Here is a 24,816-nt window from a genome sequence, read left to right as displayed (position 1 = left end):
GCCAGAGAGGTCCTCCTGTTGTTCAGCATTCAGAGCGAATCCCTTCCTCTGCTCCTAAATCCAGAGAGACCCAGTCTCACAATGCGAGGTGCAGACACCTCTGCTCTGGGTACTTCCTGCCGCATTGGTCAGTTACCAGATGAATGGAGCCCTGAAGGAGAATTGGGAGACGCAGGTTATGTCCCAGGTCTGTCATTAACCAGCTGAGTGATCTTAGGTGTGTCTCTTCCTACCTGGGCCCTGGGCCCTTGTCTATAATGGGTTGACATGAAGATACATCCTGTGGGATTTGACACATCCCGCTGGGCACGGTCATCCACTCCTGCTGTCACCTCTCTTCATCCTTCATTCCCTTCTCTATCCCTAGACAACCTTTTGGTCCTCACAGTGGCCACAAAGGAGACCGAGGGGTTCCGACGCTTCAAGCGCTCAGCCCAGTTCTTCAGCTACAAGATCCAGGTAAGGGGCTCCCCAGGTGGGTCAGAGATAGCCGATGGGTGGTGGGAGAGTCCAGGAGCTGGATGTCTGCCTTTCCCAGACTGACTTGGGCCCAAAGGGAAATCTTCTGGAAAAGTAAGATGGGAAGAACATAAGCAAAGTCTAGGAGGTGCTGGAGATAGAGGGTGTGTGGAAGGTGAGACTCGAGAGGTATGTGGGAGTGCTCATGTTAGTGCATAAGGCTCACCGGGGGACCTGTGGCTAGTTTAGAGAGTAGGGCCTGGGGATCAGCATTTCCACAAGGCCTCCCAGGTGATTTGGGGATGCCCTCATCTGGATATCTTACCTGTATAAACACTGCTGTAAAGAAACACAAGCTAACGCCATGTCCATCAGTGGCATGGATTTCATGTCCTGTGCTTGCAGTCTGTGGGGCTGAGCCCTGCAGGGAGAGATTTCTCCATTTCACTGAGTGTGCTGAGTGCCTCCTTGTGTCAGGTACCGTGGTTGGCACTGGGGACAGAATGATGGACGAGGCAGACCAGGGCCCTGCCTACACAGCTTGCAGTCTAGTGGCTTTAAGCCAGAAAGAAAGTGTATTAGTTTGTGGCTTCCCTGGTGGCGCAGTGGTTAAGAATTCGCCTGCCAATGTACGGGACAGGGGTTCGAGCCCTAGTCCAGGAAGATCCCACATGTCGCGGAGCGACTAAGCCCGTGCGCCACAACTACTGGAGCCTGTGCACCTAGAGCCCATGCTTCGCAACAAGAGAAGCCACTGCAATGAGAAGCCCGCGCACCGCAATGAAGAGTAGCCCCCGCTCGCCACAACTAGAGAAAGCCCGTGCGCAGGAACAAAGACCCAACGCAGCCAAAAATAAATAAATTAATGCCGCAGACCGGCTGCAGAAAGCTAGAAGTTCCTGGCGGTGAGGGGTAAGGAACTGAAAAGCACCAGTATGGGGTCAGAAGGGCCAAGACAACTGATGGTTGCAAGGCAAGTTTATTCAAAGAGCATGAATGTATATATAGGTTCAGCACTGAACGAACACTAGGCAACAAATCAGTAAACCTTGTATTTCCACATAATTCTGTCGCCACTATCTATGCGCCACTATCTATGCGCCACTATCTATGCGCCACTATCTATGCGCCACTATCTATGCGCCACTATCTATGCGCCACTATCTATGCGCCACTATCTATGCGCCACTATCTATGCGCCACTATCTATGCGTCAGCATGCCTTATGGGCCGTTCTTTGGAGATACAGACTTCCCCCTCAGGGCAGCACGTCCTTCTTCTGGGGAACAACCAGGGGCTCTTAGATCCAGAGCAGGCACCTGGAACGAAACTGGCCGCAAGCCATTTTCCTTTTTTACGCTCAATACCGCAGCGTCAGGAGTGCATACCAAGAAAGAGACAAGCAGTTCTCCGGAAAGCAGAAAGCTGAATAAGCTTACAGCTTGGGGGCCACCACATTTCCCCCTTTTTTATTATTTTTTAAAGCTTGATAATGTAGTTTTAAGCCATGAACATCCTGACGCAAGACAGCGAAGGGCCCCATTACAAATCTAACAACACAAGGTAATAAATCGATCACCAATAAAAGTAGTACACCAATTGATATCAGGCCTGAGAGCCCTCCATGAATCCATTGTATCGGATTTAGCCCTTGTAGTTGATCTAATAATCCTTGAATCAAATTCTGGGGTCCATCTTCGTCCAGGTGGGCCTCTTGAATAGCTTGTATTTCGGCATTTAACTTTTGAATATCAAGGCTAATGTGTCCATCAGTCCATACACTTAATATATGCATTTTTACTTTTTCCCAATCCCATTGTGAATCATTATATAAATGTTGAGTTACACAAATCCAGGTATATTTGGCATGACAAATCAAACGCATTTTTAATTTTAAAGCCATAACTTGATCCCCTATTCCTATTAGAACATTTTTTAATTCATCTACTTCCGTTTTTAGTTGGGTATCAATATGACTTTGTAGGGCTAATGCTACACTAATATTTTTAGATAACTGATTAACATAATGAGCCTGGTGAATAGTTTGTGAAAGAGCAATCCCAGCAGTGGCCGCAGTAGCAGTTAAAGCTGCTAAGGCTAGGATTGCACATATTAGAACACCAATAAATCTCTTTGGTCGTTTTAATGCTTCAGTCAATTCCAGCCAGGCTTGCACGCCAGTGTTATGATACCATGGTTCAGACAAATTAACAGGTAACATTATATAAGAAGGTTGCTTCATAATCATAACAGATGTAGATCCTTTAACGGGCAAAACACAACTACTAAAGATACAATTAACACAAGTAATATTATAACCTATAGGATTCATAGTGTTTTTTACAATTAAATCTCCAATCAATAAAGCATAAGGAGGAGCGACGCAAGTAATCACCGGTCTATAAGAAAAGGATAAGGCAAGTTTCCAGAATTCCCATTGCTTGTAAAAAACAAGGCTGTTATTATTAACGGGGACAGAAGAAACTAGTATGGTGCCATTATCATAATCTAAAGTACACCAGACAGAGGCTTTAGTCCATGTATCATTACAAACAGGAAAATCAAACTGCGGGAATTCAGAAGCCATAAAAGCAGGAAATTGTAGTCCTGTGACAGTCTTTACGACCGTAATTTGATGTCCAGCTAATAACGTCCCTTGATTACCTATGGTAGTTTCAATACACAAATAATGTCCAGTATCTTCAATCCTCAAGCGATATATGCATAGAGAATGATCCAACGAAGTATTAGAAGCAAGCTTAGTTACTCTAGCATTCATGTGAATGGGAACGTTATCCTTATACCAAAATACAAAGGTGGATAAATCTTCTCGTCTAGGAACAGTCTGTTTGCAAGGAAGACAAATATTAGATCCCACAGCTTTATAATTTTTACGTAAATGAGTAAAAAATTGAGAATTTACAGTGGTTTGGTAAGAAATAGCATGTTCTAAAGCAACAGCCTTAACACAACCAGAATTGGTACTCATAGGACTTAAACAAACAGGGGGAGTATTAAACCAATTAGAGTAGTTAACAGAAGTATTAGTAATAGGCAAATTTCCTAGCACTCTTCCAAAAGTAGAATCATTATAGAAAATTGGAAGGTCAGCTTCAGACCATGTAACAGGTTGTAATAAAGGAGGATCGGGTACATAAGCCCAATAAGATTTAGCCTCTATAGGTGGGGCTGCCAATACAGCTATCATGGCTAAAAAAAAGGTAAGAGGAGAGCGAGGATGAGCACTCTCCTCCATAATCCTACGTGCTTGAAATACTAAACATTGCAATTGATACCAAGTAATTTGATTTCGATCTCCCCTCGCCTCCCTGACAAGTTGTCTCCTACTCCGTCGCCGCATTCTTCTCGTCCGCCGGGGGAACCGGTTGGGGTGTGCTGTGGTCGATTGCGAGAGCCTCAGGCGACGCATTCTTCGAGTCAGGGTGTTTATTGGTGATGGCATGATAATGTCGAACCAAGCGCTCCGGGAGCCACCGAGGAGAGTCTGCCTCCCTAGGGAAAACACAAACATGGCCTCGGCCCCATACTAAAACAGGGTCTGGTCCATGCCAAAGGTTAGTCATGGGATCTTTCCATTTAACAAGCGCTTTTTCAGGAGGGGTTCCAGAAAGACCTGTAAACAATCGTTCATAAGGCGTGTGACTAAATGCATCTAAAGTTAAAAAATTTAAAATAAATAAAGCATGATTAAGCATAATCTGAGGAGATCTATCATATTCCCCCTTTTTTATTTTTTGTAATGTAATTTTTAATTGTTGGTTGGCACGTTCTACAATACCTTGACCCTGAGGATTGTAGGGAATGCCTGTTTTATGTGAAATATGGAAAGTTGCACAAAAATTGGCAAAAGCTTTACTCGTATATCCTGGAGCATTATCTGTTTTTAAAGCTTTAGGAATTCCCATAGATGCAAAACAATGAAATAAATGAGTAATTACATATTTAGTAGATTCCCCAGCCAAAGGCGTAGCACATATAAAATTAGAGTAAGTATCAACAGTTACATGAACAAATTGTAATTTACCAAAAGAGGGAATATGAGTAACATCCATTTGCCAAAGATGATGAGGGAGTAAACCCCGAGGATTGACTCCAAATTGTGGAACAGGAAGGTGGGGTAAACATTTAGAGCAGGACTTAACAATGTATCGGGCTGTTTCTCTAGAAATAGAGAATTGTTTTTGAAGCATAGCAGCAGATTGATGATGTAAATTATGTGATTGAGTAGCAAGATCCTGAGGTTGAGATAAACTTAAGGCTATAATCTTTGTATTTTCGTCAGCCAATTGATTTCCCAAAGACAATGGGCCAGGGAGACCTGAATGGGCTCGAATATGTAATATGGCTACAGGAAAGTTATGCTGACGAATAATCTTTTGTAGTTGAAAGAAAGTCTGAAACAATTGAGAATCAACAGTATTGCCAATTATAGCAGTTTCTATGTTACGCAAAATAGTAACCAAATAATGGCTATCTGTATAGAGATTAAAAGAACAATGTGAAAAGATTTGAAAAGCCAAGGAAATCGCATGTAATTTAACTCGTTGGGCAGAGGTATGATCTGTTTGTTCTTTATGAAGTCATCAGAAATAACCACAGCGATGCCATTGGCAGAACCATCAGTAAAAACATTTGGGGCATTGAGAATAGGAGTTGAACAGATAGTTTTAGGAAAAATAAATAGATGTTGAGTAGCAAAATGAAGGAGCTTATTAGAAGGATAATGATTATCAATAATTCCTGAATATCCAGCAAAAGCAAGAGCCCAAAAATCAGAGACAAATAATAGCCAAGAATATTGATAAGTAGTATAAGGTATAATAATAGAATTTGGTTCATATCCTACCAACTGAATATTTCTTCTACGACCCAATTGAACAAGGGTTGCTATTAACTCATAATAAGGTGTAATGACTTTATTAGGCGTATTTTTCATATGAATCCATTCAAGAATTCCTGTTTCTTGCCATAATAAGGCGGTAGGGGTATGTGACGTAGCACAGATTATTAATAGTATAGGTAAAGAAGGCTCAATTCTAGTTGGCTGAGCAGATTGTATTGCTTTGTTTACAAGCTTGAGTGCTTGTTGAGCTTCAGAAGTTAAAATACGAGGGGAAGAAGGATCAGGACTTCCCTTTAGGATATTAAAAAGAGGCTGTAATTGACCCGTAGTTAATTTTAAAGAAGGTCGCAGCCAATTAATATCTCCTAATAACTTTTGAAAATCATTTAAAGTTTTAAGAACGTCAGTCTGTATCTCTATCTTCTGAGGTGTAATATTATAATTTGTGATATACTTACCAAGATATGAGAAAGGTGGGTTCATCTGTACTTTGTCAGCAGCAATGACTAGTCCTGATCGTGACAAATGACTTTGAAGGGAATTATAAGCCTTAAGTAAAATATGTTTATCAGAATAAGCAAGTAATAAGTCATCCATATAATGAATAAAATATATCTGAGGGGACTGTTTACGAATAGGGGCAATAACTTGAGCTACAAACTGTTGACATAAAGTAGGACTATTAGCCATACCCTGAGGCAGCATTTTCCATTGATAACGTTGCATAGGTTCTATAAAATTTAAAGAGGGTAAGCTAAAAGCAAATCGCAACTTATCAGCCGGAAATAGAGGAATAGTAAAAAAGCAATCCTTAAGATCAATAATAATAATCATATAATTTTTAGGTATGGCTGCAGGAGAAGGCAAACCTGGTTGCAGAGCTCCCATAATTACCATAGTTTGATTAACAGCACGTAAATCTTGCAATAAACGATATTTTCCCGATTTTTTCTTTATAACAAATATAGGAGTATTCCAAGGGCTATTAGACTTTTCTAGTCTGCCCAAAGCAAGCTGTTCATTAATTATATTATGAGCCGCCATTAATTTCTCCTTAGAAAGGGGCCATTGGTCCACCCAGACAGGATTATCAGAAATCCAAGTTATAGGGTCAGCATGTGGTGGAGGAGAATCCAAGGCCCCTAGAAAAAACCCAAGCCTGTTTTATCCCGTTTATTATCAGTCTGTAAGGGTAGTTTATTTCCCTGTTGATTTTTTCCCAAACCATTCCTAGGATCATACCCTTGATTTAACAATATATTAGTTACAGTAGGGTTGGGACTAAGCAATAGGATTCCCATTTGTTGTAATATATCTCTTCCCCAAAGGTTAACTGGCAATCCAGGCAATACGTAGGGTTTGAATATTCCTTGATTACCTTCAGCATCCTGCCAATGTAGGTATTGCGAACTTTGTTGTGGAGAATTAGATTGGCCAATACCTTGCAACTGTGTAATGGTTTGGTGCACGGGCCAATTTTTTGGCCAATGTATAAACGAAATAACAGAAACATCAGCACCAGTATCTAATAACCCAGAAAAAGGCCTTCCATTTATTTTTAATACCAATTGTGGTCTTTCCCTACCAATTTGTTGAATCCAGTAAACTGCATCAGAGGAACCGAAAGCCCCAGTTCCTCTTTTGTTATATTGTAAAATTTTTCCTTCTGGCATGAATGGAATTAATAGAAGCTGAGCTATTCGCATACCGGGCGTGATAAGAAAAGATCCTTTTGATGTTTGAACCATAACCTTTAATTCCCCTTCATAATCAGCATCAATCACCCCAGGAATAATAGTTAAGCCTTTCATAGACATACTACTTCTTCCAAGGATTATACCAACCGTTCCCTGGGGTAAAGGCCCAAAAGTTCCCGTAGGAAGGGCTTGGGGTCCCATATCCGAGGTTAATAAGAATTGGGTGGAGGCACAGAGGTCCAGTCCTGCACTATTTGGCGTGGCCCTTTGAAGGGAGGAGATTCCATTCCCTGAGGAACAAAGGTCTGAGCTGGAGGCGGTAGAGAAGGTTGTGAGGGGATTATTGACATTGCTCCAATTGTTTGATGGGGCCGGAGCAGGCCCCTCCGGAAGTTTCCCGACAAGGGAGTTCCATCTTTATGAGTCACTGATCGACATTCTTTAGCCCAATGCCGTCCTCTTTGGCATCGGGGACAAATTGTGGGAGGAGGAGATTTACCTTGAGGCACAGAATTTACGATAGGCATATTAGGAGTATCAGCAGTACAATTTTTTGCAAAATGACCTGGCTTCCCACATTTAAAACAGTTTTTACTTTTAGCATTTGGCCCAAATCCTGCCTTAGTTAGGGCTGCAGCTATAGCTGCTCCCTGTAAGTAAGATGATCCAATATCAGAACAAACTCGAATATAATCCTCTAAATTTCCTTTCCTTTTCCATGGACGTATAGCTGCTTGACAAATATTATTAGCATTTTCGAAAGCCAATTGTTTGACGATAATTGCTCCAGAAGGACCATCAGATATAATTCTATTAACAGCCTGTAATAATCTAGCCACAAAATCAGCATAAGGTTCATCTGCCCCTTGCCTTATTTTAGCAAGGTCTTCAGTCCTAGTGGAGGCAGGTAAATGTTTCCATGCATGTAGAGCTATATGATTGATCTGAGCATAAGCCACAAAAGGGAAAGCTAATTGATCCTGTAATAACTGATGTTGTCCTTCCCCAATCAACATCTCATAATTTACTAGCACATTATGTGCAGTATTTCTTTCAGCTTGTTCAGCAGCCTTTTCATAATATTCTGATTTCCAAAGTAAATAGTCGCCACCAGTGAGACAAGCACGAGCAATAGATTTCCAGTCTGCTGGAGGCAATGCTTCTGTTGCAATAGTATCCAACATAGTAATAGTGAAAGGGGCTATAGGCCCATATTGTGCACAGGCTGCTTTTAAATCTTTCAAAACCTTAAAGGAGAGAGGCTGATATTCCCGATTATTTTGTTGTGGATTTTGAGGATTGGGTCGTTCCACCACCGGACAGCAGAATAAAGGATCCTCCCCTCTATTAAGAGCTCCCCGTACTGCTTGTTGTAAAGGACTAAGCTTAGGAGGGATAGGGACAGAGACATGTAATTGCTGTAACCGCGGAAGAATATTTTCATCAGGATATTTTTCAGCCTCATATTTGGCTTCTTCACCCGCTAAATCAAAAGAAAAGTCATCATCATCAAGTGAATTAACACTCTTTATCCTCGGTGGCAACGGAGGAGCAGTAGCTACTGCAGCAATATGTTCTACAGATTTAGCTGTTACTTTTGGAACTGAATCATAAATTGGATTAAAACAATCTCTTATTAAATTCCACAAGCTAAAAATGGAAACTGAAACAGAAGATGGTCCATGAGCTTCATGATATTTAGATAACTCATCTCCTACATGAGTCCAAATTGCTAAGTCCACTGATCCTCCTTCAGGGAACCAAGGACAAGCATCATATACTAATTGCAAAAATTCCAGAAGTTGTGAGGTAGTTACCTTAGTTCCACGGGCTTTTAACATTGAAAGCAAAACCTGAGCAAATAAATCACGCTCCTTAGAGCCCTTTTGTCCCATTTTATTTTACTTCTGACTCTCGAGTTACCGTCCTAAAAACGAAATTATTTCTTGTGGCCACACTATCTCACTCGAGAGTTCTACTTACCTGAAATCTTCCGAAATGCCTCACGCACTCAGGTCCCTGTTCGGGCGCCACTTGCCGCAGACCGGCTGCAGAAAGCTAGAAGTTCCTGGCGGTGAGGGGTAAGGAACTGAAAAGCACCAGTATGGGGTCAGAAGGGCCAAGACAACTGATGGTTGCAAGGCAAGTTTATTCAAAGAGCATGAATGTATATATAGGTTCAGCACGGAACGAACACTAGGCAACAAATCAGTAAACCTTGTATTTCCACATAATTCTGTCGCCATTATCTATGCGCCACTATCTATGCGCCACTATCTATGCATCACTATCTATGCATCACTATCTATGCGCCACTATCCTATGCGTCAGCATGCCTTATGGGCCGTTCTTTGGAGATACAGACTTCCCCCTCAGGGCAGCACATCCTTCTTCTGGGGAACAACCAGGGGCTCTTAGATCCAGAGCAGGCACCTGGAATGAAACTGGCCGCAAGCCATTTTCCTTTTTTACGCTCAATACCGCAGCGTCAGGAGTGCATACCAACAAAGAGACAAGCAGTTCTCCGGAAAGCAGAAAGCTGAATAAGCTTACAGCTTGGGGGCCACCACAAATTAAATAAATAAAATTTTAAAAATTCATTATAAGAAAGTGTATTAGTTTACGTAAATGGGGCTTGAGGCAGAGGGTTGCTTCAGGCATAGCTGGATCTAGGAGTTCAAGCAGCATGGTAAGGGCCTTGTCTTTCCATCTTCAGGCCCTGTTTGTTTTCATTTGCAGACATGCTCTCTCTACATGGTGGCAGGACGACCACCAGCCATAGACCCACATGCCCCAGCTTCACAACCTCAGCAGAACAAGACAACCTTTCCTTACCTTTAACAGAACAGTCCCAGGGAAGACTCTGATAGGCCCTACTTGGGTTACATGCTCAAACTCGTGGCTCTGGGAGAGATGGGAGACTCTGATTGGCCCTACTTGGGTTACATGCTCAAACTCGTGGCTCTGGGAGAGATGGGAGACTCTGATTGGCCAGCCATGGTCACATGACCACACCAGGAGCCTGCTCAGCCACACATATGTCTTAGAATGGTTTCCCACGGGGAAGGGAGGACGTGCTGGACACAGACAGAAGCAAAGCTGTGCACTGCCCAGGTGGGGTTGGAAATTGAGCTGGCCAGATTTTTCTTTACCAAAAGCTCATGTTAAGGGGCCTTTCTCTGCAGGCGCTGGGGCTGGGGGAGGACTGGCACGGGGAGAAGGAGATGTCGGCAGGTGGAGGGCTGAAGGTTCGACTACTGAAGAAAGCCCTGGAGAAGCACGCAGACAAGGAGGACCTGGTCATTCTCTTCACAGACAGGTAGGCAGCTGAGAGGTAGAAGAATATTCTAGAATGAGGCCCTGCCAGGACATCAGGGATGAGGGGGGGTTACTCTAGCTAAGGTTGCCTGCAGTTTTAAGGGGTCTATGAACCCCAGAAAAGACCCATGTCCACTCTTGGTGAAAAGATGGGTGGGGGGACCTGCCCAGGTATGGTGAGCTATGCTTTGAGTGTGAGATGGGCACAGATTATGGGGACCACGTCTCTGCCCAGGAAGGGGGTGGAAACGTGGTGGGCAGGGGCAAAGGCAACAGGGCAGATCCATTTCCCAGATGTGGCCTGGGGCTGGCGTGGGAGGAGGGGGAGAGCCTTGATCCCTGGTCTCCTCCTGCCTGTACCCTCCTGAGCCCCTGCCTCCCTCTCCCCCGCCCCTTCTCCTCCCTGTTCACCTCTGCCCTGCCCTGTCTTCTCCCGGCTCTGGCCACAGCTACGACGTGCTGTTTGCCTCGGGGCCCCGAGAGCTCCTGAAGAAGTTCCGGCAGGCCAGGAGCCAGGTGGTCTTCTCTGCCGAGGAGCTCATCTACCCAGACCGCAGGCTGGAGGCCAAGTACCCGGTGGTATCTGACGGCAAGAGGTTCATGGGCTCTGGAGGTGAGGAGCCCGGGTGCGGAGTGTGTGGCAGGCTGGGCAGGCTCCAGAGGGGCCCATCTGCTGCCTGGGTGAGGACCCCCCCTGGCTTGACATCCCATGCGGATGGCTCACACGTCCTGAATGCAGAATGTCCTCAGTAGAACTCCTGATTTTTTAACTCTTAAATCAGCTTCTCTGCAATCTTCCTTGTCTCATTCAGTAGCCCCCCATCTGCACAGGGCAAAACAGGGAGTCACCCCTGATTCCTCCCTTGCCTTCCCGCACTGTAGTCCGTCAGCAGGTCACATCACTCCCAATTCAAAATATCTCTGGAATCTGCCCTCTCATGTCCACGCCCCTTGCCGCTGCCTCATGGGGCCCCTGGCATAGGCAGTAGTCTCCTAACTGCTCTGCCAGCCTCCATCCTCGCCCCTTGCAGTCCATTCTCCACCCAGCAGCCAGATGCGAGTCTACACACATCACTCAGTGACTTCCTACTGCACGGAGAATAAAATCCGTATTTTATTCTGGATTCCTCTGTCCAGCCACGGAAGGGGGATCCGCCCCCAGGGACCACGTTTCCCCATCGACCAGGAGAGTTAGCACAGTCCAGATGGCCTGGCCCTGGCCCAGGGGTAGAGGTGTCCCCTGGGGCAGGGCCCTCCCTGGCTGCCCACCTTCTCCTTTTTCTCTTCCCTTCTCACCAGTCTGCACTGTAGCCTGGGGGCTGTGTGGGCCTTACCCTCTAAGCCCTCCTGTACTGTGTGACCTTGGCTCAGCCTCTGCCCTTCTCTGGGTCAAGTTTCTCAGATAACTGTAGAAAAGGGGCTCCAAGCCTAGGCCCCACCAGCCCTGCTCTCCTGGGCTTCTGGTCTAATTCATTTATTCACCACCTGTGTGGTGCCCAGGACCTGAGCTGGTGCAGCTTAATGGACAGCACTGATTTTTCTCTCTGGGCTCAGTGGGAACTTGTCACCAAGTGGCATTAACTGGCAGGCTGTTTCCAACCTGTAGACATCACCTCTTCTTAATCCAGGAGGGCTTCTGAGAGGAGGCAGGGCTTATGGGTAAGGAAGTGGGAGGTGGATGAGAGGGGAGGCTGGGAAGAGGCCCCTGGCTTAGAGGCCGGAAGCTAAGTGTCTGTCTCTGTGTGTCCCCCATCCCCAGGCTTCATCGGTTATGCCCCCAACCTCAGCAAACTGGTGGCCGAGTGGGAGGGTCAAGACAGTGACAGTGACCAGCTCTTTTACACCAAGATCTTCTTGGACCCGGAGAAGAGGGTAAGAGACAGTGGGTGGGACTGTGGGATCTTGACGCTGGATTCCCCCAGACCAGGCTGCACTGGGAGCGGTGCCTGCCCCCGAGGCCTGACCCGCTGGGTTGGGCATTGACACTCCATTTATCTATTCTTCGATTCACTCATTTATTCAGCAGGTATTTATTGAGGGCCTGTGGTGTGTGAGACACTGTCAGGTGTAGGGCAGGGATATGGCAATGAACAAGACAGCTGGGGTCTCTGCCCTCGTGGACCTTCAAGCTGGGGACACAAGGAATTTACAGCCTCGTGTCAGGTGGTGAGGATGGTCATGAAAGGAACTGACAGGCTGAGCTGCCCCTGCCCAACCCTACCTGGAGGGTTTCTAGGGGGCTGATGTGATCTTGGCTGGACATGGGCCCTAGAAGCTAGGCCTCTCAGCCTGTCTCAAGGCAGGGATCATTGGGGAATTCCCTGGTGGTCCAGTGGTTAGGACTCTGTGCTTTCATTGCCGAGGGTGCGGGTTCAATCCCTGGTTGGGGAACTAAGATCGCTCAAACCACGTGGCAAGGCCAAAAAAAAAACCACAGAGATCATTGAGGGGAATGGAGGCAGTAGAACTGGGCCAGTGTAGCCCCAAAGCCAGCCAGTGTCCTCTGGGCAGGCAGGAAATTTAGGGAGCCCTTGAGGGGGGTCAGTATTCCTGGATTCTTCCCTGCTTACCCCCGCCCAACCCCTGTTTATTCTGTGCTGCGTGACATAGGGTAACTCACTTTCCCTCTCTGGGCCTCGATTTTTGTTATCCGTGAAATAATGAAATGAAGCAATTGGACTTGTGCAGTGGAAACTATGAACTTGATCTTTAGTTAACTCAGTCCTTCCTCCTCCTTCCCCTTTGCCTCCAGTGACATTGCTAGCAGAAGCCCATGGTCGAAAACAAAACAGTGGAGCTGTTCTCTGTGGGATGAGGGCTGAGCCTAGAGTGTCACTTGGCCTGGCCTAGGGCTCTATGAGACACAGTCAGATCTCGAAGAGGCAGCATTATGCAGTGAACATGGACCTCAGGGCCAGGCTGCCAGGCTCAGATGCCAGCTTAGCCAGTTACTAAGTGTGTGACCTTGAGCAAGTTATCCAACCTCTCTGTGCCTTGTTTGTTTGGTTTTTTTAAAAATTTTATTTATTTATTTACTTATTTGGCTGCGTTGGGTCTTCGCTGCTGCACACGAGCTTTCTCTAGTTGCGGCGAGCGGGGGCTACTCTTCATTGTGGTGCGCAGGCTTCTCATTGCCGTGGCTTCTCTTATTGTGGAGCACGGGCTCTAGGCACGCGGGCTCCAGTAGTTGTGGCTCTTGGGCTCTAGAGCGCAGGCTCAGTCATTGTGGCGCACGGGCTTAGTTGCTCCGCGGCATGTGGGATCTTCCCGGAGCGGGGCTCAAACCCATGTCCCCTGCATTGGCAGGCGGATTCTTAACCACTGTGCCACTAGGGAAGTCCGTGTGCCTTGTTTTTAAATCTATAAGGGTGTTGTGTGGATTAAGTTAATGTACATATAATACTTAGGATGTGATTGGCACATAGTAAAGTGCTAAACAAGCATTTGTTATGACTGTGGTTGTTGTTGGAGTTGAACCAGCTGTTTCCTTAGATTCCTTCCAGTTCTGAGGGTCCCTGGTTCTCTGTGAATAGAGCCACTAGACTAGTAGATCCCAGGGGCTTGGCCACTGGCTGGCCTTCCCAGGGCTCCCAGCTGCCCTGATGTGACAGGGCACATCAGTGGGTGTGGGGAAGGAAGTGGCAGAAGTGGGAGGACAGACTCCCCACACTGGGTGATGGAGCCTTGTCCTCTGCCAGGGCCTGTCCCTGCTGCAGCCTGGTGCCCTCTTTCCTGCAGGAGGGGATCAATATCACCCTGGACCACCGTTGCCGTATCTTCCAGAATCTGGATGGAGCCTTGGGTGAGCAGCCCCGATGGGGAGGGGGATCCTGAGAGGAGTGGTAAGGAGATGAGGGTTCCAGGCAGGACCTGAGCCGAGGAGGTTCCTCTTGGGTTGTTGTGCTGGGATGTCACCCACCTCATCCCCAGGTCCCCAGAGACCACCTGGATGTCCTCTGGGGGCAGAGCTGTGTCTCTCTGGGGTGGAGAAAGGAGGGCTAGGAGGTCATTCCAGAGAGCCTGCCGGACACCAAGGCTCAGCCTGGGAGGAGCTGGGTGATGCACTCAGCGGGTACCTGATCCCTGCCCTGCATACCTGGTCTTTAGAGGTGAGCCTGCTTCACCTCCTTCCCCTGCCCTCCCACCTCCCACGTGAAGACTTCCTGGGCTGGGGGCGGGGAGTTGATGGATGACTTCGGAAGCAGAGAGGCCACTTGGCCCTTGAAACCACAAGTGCTCTTGGCCTGGTCCTGTCGGTGGCTGGTGATGACATTGCTTTGGCACTATCTTGCTGGGTGACCTCAGGCAAGACACACACACGTACCCCTCGGGCCTCAGTTTTCCCATGCTTAGAAAAGAGAATTTGGACCAGATCATTGATTGGTGATTTAATGGGATAAATGGACCCCTTTGAGAATCTGAGGAGAGCTCCAGCTCCCCTCCCAGGGAGGTGCAGAAGCATTGCGCGCTTTGGCCTGTGGGTTCTGGGAGTTTGTGAACCTAGGTTAAGAAGCTGGGTCCAGACCACCTCTTGGGTGGATCAGGAGCTTGCACAGAGGGGCTCCCATCACATGATCACCCGCCACAAAAGGCCTCCCAGCCCGGCATCTTCTCAGGCCTCTGGGAAAAGGGCCTTTTCTAACTAACTGTCAGGCAAGGCAGCGTCCTACCCGCTGTCTTACGTGCAGACTGACCAGGTCAGAGCTTGGGTATTGGGACCCTACTGCAGGGGCTTTCTCCACCGGGACAGGATCTGTCCCTGCCCGACCCAGGCCTCCCTGCTGGTTGAACTGCGCCTGGAGCTGGGATGTTTCAGGTCTTTGCTTGCTCCCATCCTCTGCTTCCGGCTCTAATAAGTAATCACAACAAACAGCAGGGGTTGCCATGGGTTCCATGCTTACCACGTGCCAGGCGTGGTGCTAAGTACTCGCAGGACACGGAATCCTCCCACTCTAACCCCCATTTTACAGATGAGGAAACTGAGGCTCAGAGAGGTGAAGTGACTAGCCCAGGGCCTCACTGGGGGAGACTTCGGATTCTAGCCCAGCCTGTCAGCCCTGGAGCTTGGCCTGTGGGCCCGATGCTGGACAGGTCTCTGCTTTCTGCCCCCCAGATGAGGTGGTGCTCAAGTTTGAAATGGGCCAAGTGAGAGCAAGGAACCTGGCTTACGACACCCTCCCAGTCCTGATTCATGGCAATGGGCCTACCAAGGTAGGGAGGGGCCCCAGCTCCCGGGGGAGAGTGGGATGAGGGTCCAGAATCCCAATTGTGCTCCCACTGTGACGCCACCGCTTCTCCTTGGGGTCAGGGCCACCCACCTGGGACCCACTTATCGCCTCTGACCTCACATCTGAGTGCAGTGTGGTGCCTTCTCTCCTTACTGTGGTGGTTGGTGGTGCCCTGTCCATCTCTGCTGGACCACAAAGGAGGCTCCTGTCCCTATCCAGACCCAGACTGGGCTGCCCTCAGTCATCTGTACTCTGCCACTCCCGGGCAGGCTTGTTTCTACCTTCAACAAACATCGATTGAATGTTTGTACCAGGGCATGAGGCCTCGCCAGCCCTGAAGAGGACAGACTGTTCCCTGTGCTCCCAGAGCTACAGAAGGGGCGGCGGAGCAGGCCAGACCCAACTGGCCCCTGGGGAACGGGCCCCTGGATCACAGCACATTTCTTGGAGTGTGGTCCTTGACCACCCTCCTCAGAATCATGTGGACGGAGGGGAAGGAGAGGGTGTTAAAATGCAGATTTCCTGATGCCACCCAAGAGCTGCTCATTTGGAATGTCTGCAGGGGTGGGGCTCAGGAATCTGCATTTTACAAGCTCCCAGGAGATCCAAAGATGAAGAAGCACCAGAGTGCTGAATCCTCCCTCCGCCCTCCCTCAGAGCCGCTTTGGTGATCTCCAGGGGCACGGACATGCTCTCCAAGTCCCACCCCAAATAAAGCCACATTCCTGGCCCCTTAGGGGAGGCTGGGGTGCAGGCCCACAAGGGGCCCAGGGAGATGTGACTTGTTGGTTGGGGGGCGGGGTGGGGGCTGAGTCTGTTTCCTCTCAGACCCCCCGTCTCCCCACAGCTGCAGCTGAACTACCTGGGCAACTACATCCCACGCTTCTGGACCTTTGAGACGGGATGTGCTGTGTGTGATGAGGGCCTGCGCAGCCTCAAGGGCATCGGGGTGAGGCTGCTGGACCCCGGGGTTCCGTCCCTCGGGGAGGGGAGGATGGTGGATTCTGGAGACTCTGTTGTCTTTGGTGGGAGGTAGAGGGGTCACCTCCCTGTCTGGGGTTCCATCCTCCTCCTCCTCACCCACACACCTCCTCCTGGAAACCTTCTCAGACTACATGCTCCAGCTTCCCCCAGATGCCTGCGTTCCGGTTTCTTCTGCCTGGTCCTTCAGGTGCTCCTGCAGCCTTCTCCCCATCCCACGAAACTTACTCCTCATTTAAGGCCCACTTCAGACCCCATGCCAGCCAAGCTCTCCCGACGGCGTGCCGTCAACCCGTCCTCGCTCCAAGTCTGGGCTCACGCTGCTCTCGCCCCGGCAGGGACAGCCTCCTGCTGCTTCCCTGCCGGTCCGGCCTCTGCCACCTGCACATCCTGCTAGGAGCGCCCCGGCCCAGGCCCCTTTCCTGCTAAGTCCGCAAGCGTCTGCCTGTGGCTCCAGATCCCTCAGGCCATCCTCGGGGCTCAGTGATGGCGCAGTGGCTGAACATCGCCGGATTCTTGTGCCACCCTCTCCCCATGCAGGATGAAGCTCTGCCCACGGTCCTGGTTGGCGTGTTCATCGAACAGCCCACGCCGTTCCTGTCCCTGTTCTTCCAGCGGCTCCTGCGCCTCCACTACCCCCGGAAACGGCTGCGGCTTTTCATTCACAGCCATGTGAGTAGCAGGCACTTGGTGGGGTCGCCGTGTGGCTTGGGTCAAGGGCTCAGCCTCACGAGACGCCCTGAGACCTCTGAGGAAGTGACTGAACCAGGGTTGTCTGGGCCAAACAGAAGTGGGCAGTGGGCTGTATCCCCAGTCGCTGGGTTGACTCTGGAGTCAGACTGGCCGGGTTTGAACCCCAACATCACTGCTTATATTAGCTGTGTGACCTTGGGCATGTTATTCAACCTCTCTGGGCTTCAGTTTTCTCATCTCTTAGGTCTATTAGATAGGGATAATGTTAGTGCAGGCCACGGAGAATTGCTGCAAGGGTTAAACAAGTTGCACAGTAGGTGCTCTCAGCTGATGTCATTGTCATTGTTTCCCTTCCTGCTCCAGGCTGTCTTTCCTGATTTGATCTGGTGATAGTCAAATTGGTTTTCATTCTTTGAGTACCTTCTGAGGAATCGGGGAGGGCCTGGAGGCCTGCTACTTTGTGGCTAGCAGGACTAGCTCCCTCCCTTGCCTGCCTCTCCTTCCCAGCCAGTTAAAGTCCCACCTCTCAGCTTTTGCTGAGAGAAGCCAGATACGCTCTCCAAATTCTACCTGCTGTTAAGGCTCCTTGTCTTCCCTACAATCTTCTCAGCTGCCCCGTCTAGGGTCACCCCTTTCCGAGACCTCTCGGTCCTGACTGTCTGCACCCCATCCCCAGGGACCTGTGGTCCCCCACTCAGCTCAGCTCTGCGTGGGTCACAGACATTCATTCAACTGTGCCACCTGGAAACAGGAGGAGGGTGTAGGCCCTGCCCTGGGGAGGCTCCCAGCTTCCCTGGAGACATCAAACCTCACACGCATGAACTGTGACTTTGTATAGGAAAAGAGAACTGTTCCAGGCAGTCTTTGAGGACCTACTTTGTGCTCTGACTTGTTGACTCCTTGCAGTGACCCCGTGAGGGAGGCATGATCGCCCTCCCATTTTACAAAGGAGGAAACTGAAGCTGAGACAGGTGAAGTGACTTGTCCAAGTTCATGCAGCTAATCAGAGCAGAGCTGGACTTCTCTCTGAACCCTGGGTTTGTTTTTAAACACCCTGCTCTTTCCACTTCCCGGTGCAGGGGCTCCAGGTATAAACTGTTTTTCAAAGTGCACTTTGAAGATCGCCTGGAGCGTTTTAGAGCAAAGCAGACCCCAGGGCCACACCCTGGACCAGCAGAAACAACGACTATGGCTGTGCGGCTTGTGGGGTGAGGGGCACTGTCCTGGTGACAGAGGCTCTTAAGAGGCCTGTGGGCCTGGCCTGGTCAGAGGAGGATGGTCAAAGGATGGGCCAGGAAGGGCACTCCGGGCAGAAGGTCTGGCGTGGGCAGAGTTCTGGGGCTAGGAAAGCAGATGGCCAGGGATGTTCCAGGCATGACGGAGAGCAGCCTGCAGTAGCAGAAGGTGCTGTGGTCCCTGGGGTGAAGCCTCATTCTCACCCTCCATCCCCTCACCCCCAGGAGAAGCAACATAAGACTCAGGTGGAGCAGTTCCTGGCAGAGCATGGCAGCGAGTACCAGTCTGTGAAACTGCTGGGCCCCGAGGTGCGGGTGGCGAACGCGGACGCCAGGAACATGGGCGTGTGAGTTGGGGGTCGCGGCAGAGGGGCTGCAGTATCAGGAGCACCAGGCGGGGAGACAGGGTCAGAAGGCTGTGTGGTCTCCAGCAAGTCCTGCCCCTCTCTGGGCCTCAGTGTTCCCATCTCTCAAATGGGGAAATAGTTGAGCCAACCTCGGTGCTCCTGGGAGGGGCTGAGCACTGTCATTTGGATTCAGGAAGCAAATGAGAGAAAGGGGAAGGACTGGAGGGCCGGAGTAGATAAATGCTGACAATTAGAGAAACAATCTCTGATTTTTTTTTCCTTTATCATTAAAACAAACAAGTAATTTGTGTTGACTATAAAAGAATTAGAAAATCCAGATCCGAGACTAGCAAATTTTTTATAAAGGACTAGCTAGTAAATCTGTGTAAATTGGCTTTGTGGGCTCTGCCATGACCACTCAGCCCGGCTATTGGAGCACGATTGAGCGTGGCAGTGCTCCAATAACATTTTATTTATCAACACTGAAATTAGAATTTCATAGGATTTTCACGTGACTTCTTTTGATTTTTGTTTTCCCCAACCATTTAAAAATGTAAAATTGTTCTTACAAGACTTGTGGGATGGGATGGGGAAGAATGGATTGGGAGTTTGGGATTAGCAGATGCAAGCTATTATCTATAAGATGGATAAACAACAAGGTCCTACTGTATAGCACAGGGAACTATATTCAATATCCTGCGATAAACCATAATGGAAAAGAATATGAAAAAGAATGTGTGTGTGTATATATATATATGTATAACTGAATCACTTTGCTGTATAGCAGAAATTAACACAACATTGTAAATCAACTATACTTCAATAAAATAAATTTTAAAAAAACAACAAACCGTTCTTAGCTCATGAGCTAACCAGGCAGTGGTCTAGATTTGGACTGTGGCCCGTAGTTTGCTGAGCCCGGCACCAGATAAACAAAAAGAACATAGTTTTTTTTTTTTTTTAATTTAACTATTGTTGACTTACAATATTGTGTTAATTTCAGGTGTACAGCTTCAGATTCTTTTCCATTATAGGTTATTATAAGATAGAGAATATCATTCTCTGTGCTGGACAGTAAATCCTTGTTGTTTATTTTATATGTAGTGGTTTGTATCTGTTAATCCCATACTCCTAATCTATCTCTCCCCCTCCCTTTCCCCTTTGGTAACCATAAGTTTGTTTTCTATGTCTGTGAGTCTATTTCTGTTTTGTAAATAAGTTGGTTTGTATTATTTTTTTAGAATCCACGCATAAGTGATATCTTATCACATTTGTCTTTCTCTGTCTGACTTACTTTACTTAGTATGAGATTTTTAAGATTTTGGGTACAAGTTGCCAAACTATCCTCCAGAAAGGCAGAACCGGTTTACCCATAGCCCCGGGCAGTGTAGGCACCTGTCTGTGGGCCTGCTCTCGCCAGTAGCAAGGTTTTCAGGGCACTAGACACCACTTGCCAGGCTCCGGGCCTTGTCTTGACAGCTCCGTAGCCCAGGGGTTGGGCCTCGGAGTTGGGAGGGACCTGGAGGTGGCTGGTCCCAGCCTGCAGCAGGGCCGGCCTGAGCTCCCTAAAGACCCTTGGCTGGTACCTGGTGATCGCAGATATGGGCAATGGTTGGGGACTGCAGCCTCGGGGTAGCTCTGGGATCCTGGGTGGGGAGGCTGGCGCCAGAACCCTGTCCCCGCTGACCCTGTGTCCCCCTCCCTGCAGGGACTTGTGCCGGCAGGACCGTGGCTGCACCTACTACTTCAGCGTGGATGCCGATGTGGCCCTGACCGAGCCCAAAACCCTGCAGCTGCTAATCGAGCAGAACAAGTGAGGCTTGCATGGGCTGTGCCTGCTGGAAAAGCAGGCCCTCGGAGCCAGGGCTCACGCACGATGCCCCTGGGCCTGGGCCTGGGGTGGGAGCCCCTCCCCTGCCTTTCTCCTCCTCCCCCGCCTTGGCCTCACCTATGACCGCGGGCTTTTCCCAGCCTGGCTACCTTGGTCTAGGGTGTTCCCCACCTCCCGGCTACAAGACCCCAGCCTCACCCCCCGACTCCCATCCCCGCAACCCCCCACCCCAGCCTTTCCTGGCTGCCCTGTGGGAGGGAGCTGGCACCAGATGGGCCAGACCCGGCTCCAGGCCCTACCCTAGGGAGGTTCTTGCAGGGTGAAGGCACTCTCCCTCCCCTTCCCCATACCTGGGTCTGCCCCAACCTCCCCGTGGCAGAGGGACTCCCTCTGAGGTGCTTCCTTCCCCAGGAATGTCATCGCCCCGTTGATGACCCGCCACGGGAGGCTGTGGTCGAACTTCTGGGGGACACTGAGTGCAGATGGCTACTACGCCCGCTCCGAGGACTACGTGGACATTGTGCAGGGGCGGCGTGTGTGAGTACCTGCAGGGTGGGGGGCACCCTCATCTGTCTCCCTCTTAGCCTCACAGCACTGCCCTCCCCAGTATTCCTGTCCTGCTGCTCTCAAATTCCTGTTTAACTGAAGAAAGGAAGACTGCAGTCAGACACACAGAAGGACTTCCTGATAGTTATCCTGGGCCCATGTGCCCAGGGTAGGGGAATCAAATCACCACCATCGTGCCCTCCCAGACTGTGACTTCCCCTTTCCTCCTCCCCCTGACCCCCAGACTATGACCCCTCGCCATCGCCTGTGGCCCCCTCCATCTTCCTTTCTTTCCCTTAGCGGCGTCTGGAACGTGCCCTACATCTCAAACATCTACCTGATCAAGGGCAGTGCCCTGCGGGCTGAGCTGCAGGAGATGGACCTATTCCACCACAGCAAGCTGGACCCGGACATGGCCTTCTGTGCCAATATCCGGCAGCAGGTTAGCCCGGGCTGGGCGGTCAGAAGAGGCCCTGTTGACCGGGATGATGGACCACCTTGTCACCGTAGGCCCTGCAGCTTCTGAGATCCCAGCAGGGCTGCTTCAAGGCTGCCAGGCCCTGGTGGGGACACTTGGGGCCCCGGGCATGAGGGCTGGTCCTCGGGATCTGCAGGATCATTTTTTCACACCACCTCTTTTATTTACGTTTTCGACAGAGCCTAAAGAAAACTTTCTACCTAAAACTTTCCACCTTTACTCCAAGTAATGTGCCTGAGATGCCCTTACCCTATCCCCGTGCCCCACGCAATATTATTTTGTGGTTATTTTTAAAACTGTGATGGCAGGGTAATGTTTCCCCTGTGCCCACAACTAACTCCAGGATCAGAACACCATCCTTTTCTTTTGCACATTCATTCTTTCATTCCTGTTCAGTCCTCCAGGAAGTCTTCCTTGATTGCATCCCCAGTGTCAGGCCTCATCCAGGCACTGGGGAGATGGGGTGAACTCAAATTTGGTGGGCAGAGGAGGCTGCAGTCATGCCCCCCACCCCGCCCCTGGGGACGTGCAGGGGAGGGGGAGGGTGTCTTCCATCCGGCCCGTTCTCCCCAGGATGTGTTCCTGTTCCTGACCAACCGGCACGCCTTCGGCCACCTGCTGTCCCTGGACAGCTACCAAACCACCCACCTCCATAACGACCTCTGGGAGGTGTTCAGCAACCCCGAGGTGAGGCCCTTCGTGGGTGGGCAGGGGTGGGAGCGGAGGGGACCCCAGTGATCCTGTGGCCTGAGGAGCCTCCCTCTCACAGCACGACCTTGGCTGGGACCCCAAGCCACCCCTACCCCCACTGCCTCCCTCTGCCCCAGGGGGCTTGTTGGGCAGGATTTCAGTGGGGAGAGGAGAATATCTCCAGAGGCAGTGCCGTCTGGTGGAGGAGGGACCAGGAGTCAGAGGCCGAGGTTTGTGGTCCATCAGCTGTGACTCAGTTGAGCCTCTCCACCTTTGGGGCCTCAGTTATCTTAGCTCTAAAATGGGTGTACTAGCCCAGCCTGCCTCACCTCTGAGGGTGTTGTGATGATCAGAGGAGGAGAAAGTTGTGACAGCATCCCTAGACGTTGCAAGCTTGTGGCTGATGTGGGCACATGTACATACCTGCAGGCAGACCTGTACACACATGCACACACGTGTACACGCACATGCAGACACCCCCTCCTGCAGGCACACTTGTGCGCCCATCAGCTCACATGACCCAGTGGCATAGGCACATACCGGCTCCCCCCCACCGCGCCCCGCAGGGGGCTTGCGGGGCAGAACTCCATCTTGGAGCAGCTCATGCAGTAGAACAAGGGGTGAGCCCCAGCTGGCCCAGGCAGGCCCGAGAACCCCACCTCTCCCACTCCCCACAGGACTGGAAGGAGAAGTACATCCACGAGAACTACACCAAGGCCCTGGCGGGGAAGATGGTGGAGATGGTAAGGACTGGAGGCCCTTTGGGAACAAAGCTGCTGGATTCATATCCGGCACCTGCTGCGGAGGGGGGGGACAAACAGCAGAGGAACAAAGCCAGCCGACCTGGGCGGGGAGAAGGCACCTTTCTATGCTGTGGCACTGCTTGGGGTGAGGGAGTGGACAGTGGGATGGGCCCCCTCCTCTTGCTGGCACTTTCCAGCTGGAGTCTGCAGGGGCCTGGGGGTGCCTGACGCTTCTTCCCTGGCCTGAACAAGAAAGGAGAAAATATCCCCAAATGTGGTCTCAACTGTGGACCACAGGCCTAGGGTGAGAAACAAATGCTTCTCTGCTTCTCCCGGAGCCTACGGGCCTCTGCTCCCTGGGGGCACTGGGGATACGCATGTCCCTTTCCTGGACCTGGCCCTGGCTGCTCTTGGCTGAGAAGGGCCAGCTCTGAGCTCTGCTTCCTTCTCCCTTCAGCAGCTCCCTGAGCCCTTGCTCCCTGGGGACACTCATGGGGACATGGAGGGCTCACAGATTGGAGTGTATGGGACCGGGCATAGATCACATGAGGGGCCTTGCCTGCGGTGGGTTCTGCAGAGGGCCACGGGGGCAGGGGGAGAATGCGGTGAGGCCACTCTGGACCCTGTGACCGAGTCCCCGCCCTCCTCAGCCTTGCCCAGACGTCTACTGGTTCCCCATCTTCACGGAGACGGCCTGTGATGAGCTGGTGGAGGAGATGGAGCACTACGGCCGGTGGTCTCTGGGAGATAACAGGGTAACAAGATAACAAGGGGTCCCAGACGCCTGGACTGCCACTGGGGGAGGCTGCCCCTCCCCCATGCCTGCCCGCTGGGCTCTTTTCCTGGCAAGCCAGCCAACCTCTCTGGGACTCTTGGAGATGGGGGCACTGGCAGGGGTGCCTGCGGGTACTTAGGAGTAGAGGGATTGAGAAATGGGATGGGGCGTTGGTCCTCAAGCTGCCATTGCCGCTGGGTGACTTTGAGCTGCCTTAAGCTTAAATTGCAAGTTTTCCAGTTCCTGGTTTCTGATTAGAATGATTTAGCTTCCTTCCCCAGATCAGGCGTGGATGGAGATGGGGGAGGAATGAGCAAGTGTGGGACGCAGAAGAATTAGGAAGCGACAGCAGTGCCAAGTTCACCAGACAGCAGAAGCAAGGGGCGTGGTGGATGTGACAGGCTGTGCATTCCCTGAAGGAGGAATTCATACATCTTGGAAAGTTCAGGAACCATATTTAAAAGCACATGAGCCCCTGGGCCTACGTGCCTCAGAGACCAGCTAACCTTTGGGCTGGCAGTTTGACTTGACTAAGCAGTGGTTCTGGTTACTGCCTAATCTACATGCTTGGTGGCAGAGCTCATCTGCAGAACCCAGTAACTCACATAGCCCATGTGTGGGGTCTGGTGAACCCTCGTGCTGCACTGACCGGGCCAGCCCTGAGATGCTAGTGTCCCAGCTAACCTGTGGCCTTCTGCATTGGTTTCCTGTGCTGTGTAACAAATCACCACAAAGTTTATCAGCTTAAAACAACACCCATTTATTATCTCCCAATTTCTGTGGGTCGGGAGTCCGGCTCAGGGCCTCACAAGGCTGCAGTCATGGTATCAGCCGGGATTGGGGTCTCATCTGAGGCTTGGGGTCCTTTAACAAGCTCATGTGGCAGAACTCATTTCTTTGCAGCTGTAGAATTTCAGGCAGCTTGCTCCTT

The 24,816-nt window shown here is 50.2% G+C and overlaps 1 protein-coding gene across 1 annotated transcript in view; it reads left to right on the top strand.

Annotated features, from left to right (window-relative positions):
- The window catches only part of PLOD1 (procollagen-lysine,2-oxoglutarate 5-dioxygenase 1), a 35,057-nt gene that overhangs the window by 6,364 nt on the left and 3,877 nt on the right, over positions 1–24,816 (top strand). Inside the window, exons 2-16 of the mRNA XM_082381395.1 lie at positions 368–459; positions 10,206–10,339; positions 10,788–10,951; positions 12,098–12,210; positions 14,077–14,140; positions 15,452–15,549; positions 16,414–16,515; positions 17,088–17,219; positions 18,701–18,822; positions 20,531–20,635; positions 21,065–21,190; positions 21,500–21,641; positions 22,251–22,364; positions 23,045–23,110; positions 23,761–23,865. Coding sequence (XP_082237521.1) covers positions 368–459; positions 10,206–10,339; positions 10,788–10,951; positions 12,098–12,210; positions 14,077–14,140; positions 15,452–15,549; positions 16,414–16,515; positions 17,088–17,219; positions 18,701–18,822; positions 20,531–20,635; positions 21,065–21,190; positions 21,500–21,641; positions 22,251–22,364; positions 23,045–23,110; positions 23,761–23,865 — 1,679 coding nt within the window. The remainder of the gene's footprint in view (positions 1–367; positions 460–10,205; positions 10,340–10,787; positions 10,952–12,097; positions 12,211–14,076; positions 14,141–15,451; positions 15,550–16,413; positions 16,516–17,087; positions 17,220–18,700; positions 18,823–20,530; positions 20,636–21,064; positions 21,191–21,499; positions 21,642–22,250; positions 22,365–23,044; positions 23,111–23,760; positions 23,866–24,816) is intronic.

Source organism: Balaenoptera borealis (genome assembly GCF_965194805.1).
Source record: "Balaenoptera borealis genome assembly, chromosome: 1".
Taxonomy (NCBI): Eukaryota; Metazoa; Chordata; class Mammalia; order Artiodactyla; family Balaenopteridae; genus Balaenoptera; species Balaenoptera borealis.
Note: the sequence above shows the minus strand (reverse complement) of the source record. Positions and strands in the feature narration are given on the sequence as shown.